This window comes from Triturus cristatus, chromosome 9 (assembly GCF_964204655.1).
Source record: "Triturus cristatus chromosome 9, aTriCri1.1, whole genome shotgun sequence".
Taxonomy (NCBI): domain Eukaryota; kingdom Metazoa; phylum Chordata; class Amphibia; order Caudata; family Salamandridae; genus Triturus; species Triturus cristatus.
The window spans coordinates 500,150,607-500,162,885 of record NC_140592.1 but is presented as its reverse complement, the minus strand read 5'-3'; the positions used below and the strand labels follow the sequence as shown (position 1 = coordinate 500,162,885).

The window sequence follows — 12,279 nt, the reverse complement described above, 5'->3', positions numbered from 1 at the left end:
CAGTGAGTACTTTCTCCTCCAGTTCCTTTCAAGAGCCTTACATTTGTTTTTTTCTATTTTTAGCTCATCAGTAAACCAAGAAGCCGGAGAGCGATGATTGAAAGTTTTTTTTTTATAGTTAACGGAAGGCAGTGTTCAACTGAGTTTAAAATCCATTCATGTATCATATTTGTCGCTTGAGTAGAAACATATGGGAGAACGGGTGCATTTTGGTTAAGAGTCCTGTTAAAAAAATCAAAATCCAATTTGCTCCAATTCCGAATGCTATGGGGCACACTCATCGGGTCAGAGAGAGGGGGCTTAGGAAAAATGCACTGAAACTTTTGAGCAAAATGATCCGACCAGCACAAAGAAAAAGCAGGGTCACAGTGAATATTAGATACGTTAGAAAATATAGCATCTAATAAGTGACCTGCAACATGCGTAGGGCCACTATTTCTAAGTAGAAGATTTAAGGCCGCTAGGTCAGTAATTAGGGTACTACTAGTAGTACAGTTAGCGTTTTCAAGGTGCAAATTAAAATCACCCAATATTGTAAAGTTAGATGCCTTGAGAAGATAAGGTGCAATTAATTCAGGGAGAAGTTGAGCCCAAGAATTAGGGAAGGCAGCAGGACGATAAACAAGGATACCAGAGAGAGTGGTATTTGGAGACAGTAAAATTTTAAATAATGCTGCCTCCGAATTTGGGATAGTTAAAACCTCGATTTTACATTGATAGGACTTCTCATAAATTATTGTAATTCCGCCTCCTCTGGCGGTTTCTCTGTCACTTCTAGCTATAGCATAATTATCAGGTAATGCTACAGCAACATCAGGACCGGAGCTAGAATGCAGCCAAGTTTCAGTAAGAAACATCGCATCCGGGCGCTCATTTATAAGGAAGTCATAAATGTCCATTTTGTGCTTAACCATAGAACGGCAGTTGATATTCCAAAAAGAATAAGATTTTATAGCAGTATCCATTTTCACCGATACAATAGGCTTTTTGGACGTTCATAAAAAACATTAAAAATGGTCTCAGCACAACTCCTCGTTAAGAGTGGTTTATCTAACGAGAAGCTGCAGCCCGGACAGCTAAAGGCTATATCACAGTCCGAGAGAGTGCTACAGCTAGGATCAACACAAAGACGGTACATAATAAGTTGTGCCGAAGTATACCTTAGAGCGCCCGGCTTCATAGGTGAAAAATGGGCAGGGGGAGTGGGCCCAGGTCCCAGAAGGTCGGCACGCCGCCGGCGCGCCTGCTGCGCTCGTCCGCTCTGTGCTCTATTAAATAGGAAATGAGTCAGGGCGGCGCGCGAGGCTAGAGCGCTGACTAAAAGACGTGGCGCCTCTAAAAATGGCGGCCGTTAAGGATTCCCCCCAGAAAGGCAGTAAGTGCAAGAAACGCAAGTGCAAAGTCGCAGAAAAACGGTTAAAAATGGGCTGTAAGATACAATTAAAATAGTACAATGATTAACTCGTATTCAACTTTCGGCATTTATCTTGACACCTTAGTTACTCTCCTTTCTTTAATTTAACTTCAGGTAACATGTAAATAAATGCTTGCCAGTTTATTTAACATCAATAGGAACATTAGTGCTCAGTAAAGTACTCACCAGCCCAGTGCTGCTTTTGACATGGGGGCGCATGTAAAGGTCAGGATGGCCTTAAGTGGCCGCGGGCCGTACTTTGAGTATCCATGATATAGGCCTTACAACCATCCAAATATACTATTTCTTTTGTGCCACTGTTCATGTCTGTGAGAGGAATTGATAATGTCAGCTTCCTTAGAAGAACAGCTTGATGCAGATTAATTTGTTTATTTCGGACCTATTATGGTCAATGATAAAGCCAAGTGATTTGAAGAATGGGACAAACGCAGGTTAAGATCTTTGTTTGTTCTGATTCTTAAACAGTAGCTGAAGATTCTTTGGAGTGTGGGGGGGGTGGATTTCTTTTTTTGTTAAGTTTAGTTTCAAGGAGGAGGACATTTAATGTGTGATTTGTTCCAAGAAGACTTGTTTATACCTTAATTTGTAGTTCAGGTTTTGAGGCGTGGTTGTGTATTGTCTTCATATATATGCATGATATTTTTTTTGTCTTGAAACCTGAAGCCTAGAGGTTCTACTTAGAGGTTCCATATTGAATAATCTGTGAGATCCCAGCCATATCACTTTATCTCTTAGAATTACTTAATCTACCAAGTAAGGAGTATTCGGAGAAAGGCAGGTTTTCATTATTAAAAGTGTGTGTGTGTGTGTAATGATTATACGAAAAGACTGTTTCTATGCTATATTAATATTCTCATCTATTGCTGAACTGCTTTCCTTGCATTGTTAGTTTCCACTGAAACAATAAATCTACTCATGTTGTATCTTGCCCCAGGTCAAGTCAGCGCTTCAGCATTCGTCTTTGCCTTTGTAGCAGATACCTGTGTGATGGGTCTTCTCTTCTGCTCTGCATTCCTGATCTTCAACATGGCATTACTCTTCAAAGGGGCCACCTGCAAAGAGTGGTACTCTGGGAAATATCTGTATGACATGGGGTGGAAACGCAATGTAACAGAGTTTCTTGGAAGGAGGTGGTTCTTGGTTTTGCTGTTTCCATGGATCCGCTCCCCTCTGCCAGGTGATGGAATTCATTTTGAGACAAGGACACTTCCAGTCCAGCAGCCACTGAAGTCATCTAACCTCTGAAGGTGAGCAGCGTTTATTAAAAGTGGTAGTATGGTAGGAATGTAAATTTTACAATTTAAAAATATGTTGAACATTGCTACTACAAACACATTTGTACATAATATATATTTTACTTGCCACATCTGTAACAATATCAAAACAATCTAAATTTGAGTAAATGAGGAGGCAGGGCCAAGATGGCAGCCATGTGGGACATGCTGTTCTGCCCCTCCTCTAGCCCTCCATAGACACCAGCCCTCCGGCGATCTGCGGGCCCCGTACACACTGCGAAGAAAGACCGGAGCGGATGTGGCGGGCCCTGGGCAAATACATAGCCGGTCCAGGACCACATTTTTTAAATTTATTTTTTATTGCATTTTATAAAGAGTCGCACAACAATTACACTATACACGTAGTGTGGATTACATGAACTAATCTTTGACAGCTAGTGATACTACAATTAGCCACAAAATATCAGCAGCAGTCCCATAATCATTAACTTGAGAACAACAACACAGGCTCATGTATCAAAAACAGTCTGATCGTCACGGTCTTCCAGACCGGTTGGCTAATCCACTAATCACATTAGTATTCAGTACATTTCAATCAGTTAGCTCCGGCTGCGATAGTAAATTGGAACAAATTGGCTGCCAAATGTTGTTGCCACTTGTTTTCCCGTCCCAAAAACAACACATAAACATCGCTAGTTGTATCGCAGTATATCTTGTCACAGAGCCAGGTCCCCACTCGTTGCGACAGGGTCCCGCCCCAGTTCAGGGAGACCTGCCTTTTAGCCCGCATTAAAGCAATTGCAGTGAAACGCCTTATCCCCAGACTCAGCGGAAACACATACCCAAACAGGGCCTATAAGGGTGTATGCGGGAGTTCAATCTCAACCATTTGCTCAAGGTGAAACACTGCTTCCCAGTAGGCCTGCACCGCGGGGCAGGTCCACGCTAAATGAAGGAAGTCAGCATGCAGCACCTTGCATCTCTGGCAACAATCCGGCTTAGTACAGTCCATTCTTGCAAGCAATACCGGAGTCACGTAGAGTCTATGTAGGTACTTAAAGTGCAGGAGTTTATGTCTATAATTATGTAACGCCAGCAGTGTCTGCTCGTAGCAGTAAGACCACATCTTTTCAGTCATGGGCTGCACTACATCTCTCTCCCAGGCCGCACGTGCCCCACCCCACATTAAAGGCCGAAGTGCTTGTGCTTGCCAGTACAGTCTGGACACTAAGTGCGCACCATCAGGCGCAGTGATAACTGTTGTGAGTAGGGGGAACTCCACAGGCTCCTCTGTCTCAGGGCATAATGTAGTGATCATTGCCATTTGCGTTCTGTGCATTAAAAAACGGTCCAACGTGGTCACATCACGATCCCCCGTTAAGTTCGCAAACATGCGTACATGTCCATCCCTAAACATACCCCCCATGTTATGTACTTGACAGTGGCTAATTGTCCGTTGCGTCAGTGTTTCGGTTGTGGGCGCTATCCAGGGATTGTTGAGAATCAGCAAATGTGGCCACTATAGGTGCCCAGATCCCAAGTATCTACGCAGGTGCCCCCAGGCCCAGCTCATGGTTTGCAGGGTATGGATCTCGGCCAGTGTTCTTCTGAGTCCGCACGGGAGGATGGTGGAAAGGGGGTAGGGACGGGCCTGTGTGTGTTCGGGTTTTAGGAAATGCAAGTGTGTGTCAGGATAGTACCAGAAATAAGCTTAATGCGCCTGTACCACTAAATAGTATAAATAGAAATCGGGCACCCTGAACCTCCCTCTTTCAAAGGGATGAATAAGTGTTTTCCAGCCTACTCGTGCCTGGCGTCCCACCCAAATAAGCCATGGCAGCAGCCCCATGAGTGTATTAAAGAAGGAAAATGTGAGTGGCATAATGTTTAAAAACAAATATATAAACCTGGGCAACACAACCATCTTAATGATCGCGATTCGTCCTGCTATTGACAGGGGCAGTGCAATCCAGCGATCTACCTGTTCAGTAAGGTGATCTATGGCCGGACCATAATTGAGTCGCACAACTTCCGAGGCCGTGCGATGTATAGTCACCCCAAGGTATCTAGGGAGATCATCGCACCAACGGAGCAGGAATTCCAATGTGAGTGGAGTGGTGGCGTCAGTTAAAGGGAATATTTCAGACTTTTTCCAGTTTATAACTAGCCCAGAGAAGGTGCTAAACGCACCACCTTACTCATAATGGGAGGAAGATTCAGGACTGGTTCCCGGACGAACAGAAGGATGCATATAATGATGCGAGTAAGGGACCCTGATGGAACCCTATCCCCCGCTGGAGATGTCGCTCTTGCAAATGTCGCACCAAAAAGCAGGTGTGAAAGTGGGCAACCCTGCCTGGTGCCGCGTGACAGCACGAACCTGGTGGATAACACCCCATTTTTACGCAGTTGTGCTACTGGATTGGTGTAGAGCAGTCGTACCAGGGATCAGACATTTTGAGGAAACCCAAGTTTACTTAATGCTCCGTGTAAAAACTCCCACTCAAGGGAATCAAACGCTTTCTCAGCGTCTAATAATATCGCCGCAGTGGGGAGCGCAGGATTAATCTGATTAATGACCGCAAATAGTGTGGGTAAGTTCCCCGTAGTGACCGCAAATAGTGTGCGTAAGTTCACCGAAGTTGACCGGTTCGGCATGAATCCTGACTGAAAAGGGGATATTATCTGCCCAATTATGAGTGAGGTTTGTGTGGCCAGTACTTTAGCAAGTATTTTATTATCCTGATTCAACAGGGACAGTGGCCTGTAGGAAGCACAACTGTTGGATGGTTTTCCCAGTTTCAAAAGTAAGGTTACTATCGCCTCGTGCATATTGAGGGGCAACACGCCAATCTCTAACACCTCTGCATAGACTTCTAACAACTGCGGCACAAGTTGCACTTTATAGGCCTTGTAAACGCGCCTGTGAGGCCGTCAGTACCCAGGGCCTGCGAGCCATCCAGGCCATCTATGGCCTCAATTTCATCAGCGCCAATAGTCGAAGGAAGGAATTCCTGCTGTTCTCTCTCCACCCACACCATCGCTATTTTGTTTAGATAGTCCGTCAGTGCTTCGACCGTCGGTGGCGAGCACGTTGTGTAAAGGTTAACATAGTATGACAAGAAGCTTGACTGTCTAGCGGTGCCATCTGTGACATGTGTACCGTCCGCTGCCTGAAGCTGCGTGATGTATGTAGCCTGTGACTAGGAGTAAGCCTTCAGGCAAGTGTGCGTCCTGGCCTCTCTCCCTCCCCGTACACCACAGCGCGGCTGTATTTCCCCACGTATGCTGTCTCCCGTTGTGCCAGCTCTTGAAAGTCTCCCAGCAGTTTAGAACGCTGATGCAACGTAGAAGGAGCAGCTCCCGTCAATGTCTGGGCCTCCAGCTCTTGCAATTCCCGCTCAGCAGCATCAAGCTCACGGCGTATCGTGCGGAGTACTCCTGCCTGCTTAGAGATGCAGACGCCCCTAATATACACTTTAAAAGCCTCCAACAGAGTTGCATATCTAGGTACAGAGCCTGTATTTATCTGACAATATTCTACTATTGTATCTTGTATTTCACTCTAGCAACGCCTCCATAGGGAAGCACTAAGACGCAGAAGGACGCACCACAGCAGGTAGAATAAATGACAGCAATACCGGTGAGTCGTCTGATAGAGTGCGCAACAGATGATACACCTCTGGTATGTTGAGGAGCAGATCAGGGGTAACATGCCATTGGTCTATTTGGGACCAACTTTCATGTGGGGCCAAATAGAAGGAATAACCCGATGCAGACGGGTGCCAGTGTCGCCAGACATCTGCCATAAGGTGCATGCTCAGCAATGTCTGTAGTTCCCTAGTGGAGCCGAGTTTAGTATTGTGTCCTGTGCCCGTGGTGTGTGAGTCAGGTTGTAGTGTGAGGTTACAGTTTCCCTTCATTATGATAGTCGATTGGCAGGCCAGCAATGTGAGTTGAAATGTTAGCGAAGAAACCACGGGCATGTAAATTGGGAGCATAAACATTTATGAAAAGTAGGTGCTGTGCACCTATAGAACCCGCAACCAGTAGTAGCAATCCTCCGGGCCCTTGATCATAGTGTGCGGTGTAAAGGGTAATGATTTATGAATCAATATACAGACCCCCCTTGAATAAGCACAATAGCCTGCGAAAAATCAGATACTCCCCCAAGTGGCCGCAAAGCGATTATCTGGTTTCGGAGCATAATGAGTTTCCTGTAGCAGTGACACCTGTATCTCGTGCCTACTCAAGCAGGCAAGTACCTGCCATCCCTTACGCGGATTAGACAACCCCTTAACATTCCATGTTATACAGCGCAATTCAAGTCCCCCGGGCCGCCCTCCTACCGACACTACTGTAGGTACAATGCTGTGCAGTTTAATGTGATTTGATAATTGCAGTTAGGTAGCCAACCTTTCTTCTATTCCAAGGCCTGTGAATGAAAGAACAGAACTAACATCGTCAACCAGAAGTCCCATCCACCCTCCTCCCACCCACATCGGATATCCACCCAACCTATATCCAGTGAATCCCAACATATTGTACCAAAATTAAATAAAGTAACAAAGAAAACTGTCCCAAACCCCATTGTGAATAAGAGGAGATCTCCAAGAGGGGCAGCAGCGCCCCGAGCATACCACAGTTATGGTAACAATTCTACATCATTTATATGGAGCTGCACTCAGAAAGATATCAATATGTTAAGCATCTCTCTGAGAATAAAAAGAAAAGAAAAAGGGCGGGGGGAACCTCCACCTAGGGGGGGAGAAAGGGAGAGCATTCCAGCGTTAAGTTCTGCAAATGAACCTGAGCTTGCATCAGGGACAGCGACCCTACGTGAGTACTATGTGCACACCCAACATTAAATCCATGCTCACAGCGAACAACGTTCTACTTTCCTGGGGAAGCCGCTCTGTCTGACTTGTGACACTTCCTAAAGTCAGCTGCCTCCGCCGGTGTATCGAAAATAATAGTTGTGCCGTTGATCTGCACATGGAGGTGTGCTAGGTACAACAAGGAGTAACCAATGTTCTCGTTCCGTAGAGTCTTTTTGATATCTTGGAACTTACGCCGGGTCTCCTGCACCATTGGTGTGAAGTCTGGGTAAAGCAAAAGGGTAATTCCTTGATACTGCAGAGTTTCCACTTCCCTAGCCTTTCTCAACGCAACATCTCGATCGTGGTAATTCAGCAGTCGCGCAGTGATGAGACGATGGGGAGTGCCAGGAACAGATCTGGGGGCCAAGGCTCGGTGAGCTCGCTCCACCGCAAACGTAGTTGAGAAACAGTCTCTGCCAAAGAGGTCCAACAGTAACCGTTCAACATATGTTTTCATGGGGCCGGTGTTGGTGGTCTCGACTACCCCCGCTATTCGCAGATTGTTTCGAAGCGAACACGCTTCAAGATCCTCCGCTTTTGCCGCTATGGTTTTCAACATATGCTCTGTATGGTCTAAGTGTTTGACCATGGTGGCCTGCAAGTCTTCGGTGCCAGAAATGCGCTTCTCAGCAGCTTCTAGGCAGACCTCGTACTGCTCCAGACTGCCATGCATGACATCCATTCGCGCACCCAGCTTTTGGAACCGCGCATCAATGGCCTTAAAGCCAGCACGTAGTTCAGCCATGATAGCCGCGGTTCCCTCCAGCGTCGTACCACCAGCTCCCGGAGGATTGGCCCGATGAGGGAGATCATCATGTGTTGCTTCGTCCCCGCCGTCCTTCCTCGAGGTCTTAGAAGCCTCAAAAGTGAGCTGACGTTGTTTTTGGTCACCACGACCCATATTGAGCAATCAGGTGTTAGTACAAGTATATAGATTTACCCCCAGTCAGTCAGTTGCAGGAATCGCGCGCAGGAGAGGGGCAATATCTAACTCCACCTCTCAGAATCTTTAGTTATGGGTTTCAAGCCCGCTGGTCACTTCGCTGCGTCTGCTCTCTCATTCAGCAGCATGACCCCACTTTTATTGTGTGAATATTGCCTCCATTCGCTATGCTCATGTAGCCGGGGAACGCATGATTGTACTCCCTCCCCGGGAGCTGCAACACATTTTCAGTGTTCCCCAGTGGAGAATGCTGGCAGTCGATCTCGGCCGTGCCCTCCTCATTCAAAAGCGCAGTCTGAAACTGGCCAGAGAGGGGAAGGAGCCCCACTGCCACATGCTGAACTCACCGCCTCAATCCAGGCGTTGCCAGTCTCCCGTAGCCATAATTGTGCTGGCTGCTGCTCCCCGGACTCGATTAGCTGCCGCTCCCGACTATGGCGGCCCCGCTCTTGGGCTCGCCCGCAACCGCTGACGTCACGGGGCCTCCGAGGACCTCGTCAGGCTGCCGTCGCGAGGAAGCCGCTCAAGGTGTCTCAGTGTTTTCCCCGCCCCCGGTGCTCTCCCCGCATGCCTGTGAAGTTCAGCACACTGGCGCTGCTCACTGGGAGTGAGTTAGACATGCTTGTGTGTCACTGGGCAGCTTTCTAGCATGGTTGCTCGGGAGCTCCTTGGTCATGCCACCATCTTGCTGCTCGACCAGGCCACACCCCCCAGGACCACATTGACTGCTGGGGACCGCTCATCGACTGGTGATTACTCGGCTCTGCGCCCCAAGATGGCGGCGTCCAGGTGAGTGACCTGCACAGCCGCGAAGGATTGAGCTATGATGTGTGTGGGCCCCTTCTGGAGCAGCATGGGCCTGAAGACTCCTCGCGATGGGCAGCCGGCTCCTCAGTGGGATGAGACAGGTGAGCCAGTTTCGGCCAGCATAGATGCTGGGGCCGCAGCAGCTGGCCAGTGCTGAATGGACCCTCTATGTTGCAGCGCCGTGGCAGGATGATGCCCACTTCGAGGTATTAGCAGGGGCCCTAGCGAACGTGCCACAGCGCATCAAGGCCCGAGGACAGTGCCCTCCTACTGCAAGTTGGTACCCCGACATGCCTAAACCTCGTTGTCACCCATAGGATTGAAGCCCACCACCTGAACTCTTCATACAGGCCTTCCACTGACTAGTGGGGGCTGGCCTGGGGACCAGGGGCGCTCAGCACAGCCGGGATAACAGCACAGTGGATCTCCAGGGACACTAGGACTATCACCCAGGTGAGAGCCAGAATGCACTTTACACAGGCGACTGCGCCGGTACACCATGGCAGAGGCAAGGGTGAAGAAGGATCGCTTGTTGAAAGAGATGCTGCCGCCCCCTGGGAACTCAGCGGCGGGGGATACAGAGCAACCTCAACAAGCCCAACTTCTTTTGAGTGAGGGAGTAGGAGCAGTCCCGCTAACATGGGTAATTCATGGAAATGCTATTCACCTCCCTTCACAACGATATTCACTCAGTGAAGCGTGAGCTCTCACAGGATCTTAAGGAGGTTAAAAGACACTTGGCGGAGGTGGGGGAGAAAGTGTCTGCACTTGAAGATGGAGAAACTGTGTGCAGAGGGGATGTTGAGCATCTCAGGAAGGAAGTTCTGCACCTGCAGGAGTAAGAAGCTGTCCTGCAGGCCCACACGGAGGACCTGGAGAACCGCTGCCACAGAAATAACATTAGCATATGCAGGATGCCACTCGGAGTGGAGGGGCCAGATGTTGCCGGTTACGTACTGACCCTCTTTTCCCACATTTTGGACCCCACAGAGGAGGTTGAATAGAGCCTACACAGGGTGGGGTGCCCCGGTCCTGGGGTAGTACGCCCCCTGAATATCCTAGCATGTGTCCATGACTTCCGAATTAAGGAGGATATTCTCTTCAGAGTGAGGGAAGGCCAGCCAGTGCAGTTCTGTTGCCACAGACCCATGCTTTACCTGTATCTCTCATCCCTGACCCTTTAAAAGTGCAGATCCTTCCGCCCCATCACAGACTTCCTCCGGAATAAGGGAATCTCATACAAATAGGGCCATCCATTCCATCTCCTCTTTAGTTGGGAGGACACCCTTCATCTAATCCAAATCGATAGCGGAGGCCCAGCGGATCTTGACCATGCCAGACACTGCCGGAGGGGGCATGCCCCTGCGGCCTGGCAGATCTGGGGGAGGCTGACCACATGGTGGCTGTCATACCTTGCATTCTCTCACAGGCCACAGGCCAGATCCTATGACAATGCCCTTGGAGAGACAAGCCATACTAGACAGCTTAACAGGCGATGCAGCTCGCCAGGACAGTGGTTGAGGGTAGGCCTCTGGAAGACAATGGCTCAAAGGCCTGCAAACGTTGAAGCCTGGGGCCTCCATTGCTGGCAATGAGGGGCAGGAGCTCTACACCTGGATGCGGAATGCCTGAGCCCTCAAACTTCTCTCTGTGTAGTGCCGCAACCCTCACGATCTTGGTCAAGAGGAACGTCCCGGGATCGGTCGCGGTACCACTGCAAGGGCTCATTGTTGCGGTTCAAGTCATTGGGTAAGTCCCACAGTTGCAAATAGTCAAAGAGGTCTTTGACTTTTAGAAGAGGTCTTCAACTTGCCCACATCCATCAAAGTCATCCGATGAGACGGGTAGCGTTGGCACACGAAGCCTAGCTCTGTTGTGGAGCCTGTGCCTAGACAGCTCCGTGCCTCCCAGAGCTACCGGGATTCGGAGCGACCCCCATCAGTAATGTGTTTTTTTTGTTTTTTAGGCCATGCACCTCCTATTTAGGCTGCCTGTTCAGGAGCACCTTTTGGGCCCCATGGGCTAGGTAGGGGTCCATACTGGCTTTCCACCAGCAGGATCACCCCTCAACGCCAGTCTAGTCCTTTGGATCCATGGGTGAATCCAGAGCAGTGTTGGTTGAGCCACCTCAACTGTCCCCAGCTCCATTGCCAACACCCACGGCACCACCGACATCCCATGGCGGCACCATCCCTATTGTCATCCCCAACTCTGATACAGAACCGGATGGGCATCGTATTACGCCGGCGCCAACCGGATGCAGGCTCTCCATGACAGAACCAGTGCCTTATTCCTATCATGGGCTTGGATTGGGAGATGTATGGTAAGGGTCTGCGGACCCTTATGGATACCAGTTAGAGGACCTGAGGACAGGGTCTGGCGGATGCCAGTGGTCACCTCCTCAGACTCTAGCTTGGTCTCTCCCCCTACCGTGGCTACGGAGGAAGATACCTTATTCGCACTGGTGGTGAGGAGGTTGGTTGAGGTTATAGATTTTACACTACCCTCGGTGGATGTCAAGATTAATGTTTTGGCGGAGGTGCTTTAGCCAGAAATTAACCATTACTCCCACTCAATGAAGCCCTTACTGATGTCCAACTCAGGGCGTGGTCCAAGCCCTGCACAGGGACTCCTATGCATAGGACAATTGCTCGCCACCATCACCCATCCCATGGAACCCCAGCTTTCTCACCTAACACCCCACCCTGGAGCGCTTAATGGTCTGGGCCGCCACCTCCAAAGTTAAACTTAGTGCATTCCCTACCACTCCACCGGACAGGGAATACAAAAAGGTTGCACACCATTGTGAAGAGGATGTTCTCTTCCAGCAGCCTGACACTTTGGGCGGTGAACACCGTTCGCCTCATGGTCCATACCTTCTGGGACTTGGTTGGCACAAGTGCTGCCCATGGTCTTGGAGGAGTTTGCCATCCGATGGGAACTGGATACGACCGACTGGCTGGGCAGTGCGTTTCATCG

At 49.1% G+C, this 12,279-nt stretch overlaps 1 protein-coding gene across 5 annotated transcripts in view; it reads left to right on the top strand.

Annotated features, from left to right (window-relative positions):
• Positions 1–12,279, top strand: part of LOC146798202 (putative palmitoyltransferase ZDHHC24) — a 167,176-nt gene that overhangs the window by 61,342 nt on the left and 93,555 nt on the right. For all 5 annotated transcript variants that reach the window (XM_085625482.1, XM_085625481.1, XM_085625485.1 and 2 more), the window contains one exon: positions 2,370–2,682. In XM_085625482.1, the coding sequence (XP_085481608.1) occupies positions 2,370–2,680 (311 nt within the window). In that variant the 3' untranslated portion in view covers positions 2,681–2,682. The remainder of the gene's footprint in view (positions 1–2,369; positions 2,683–12,279) is intronic.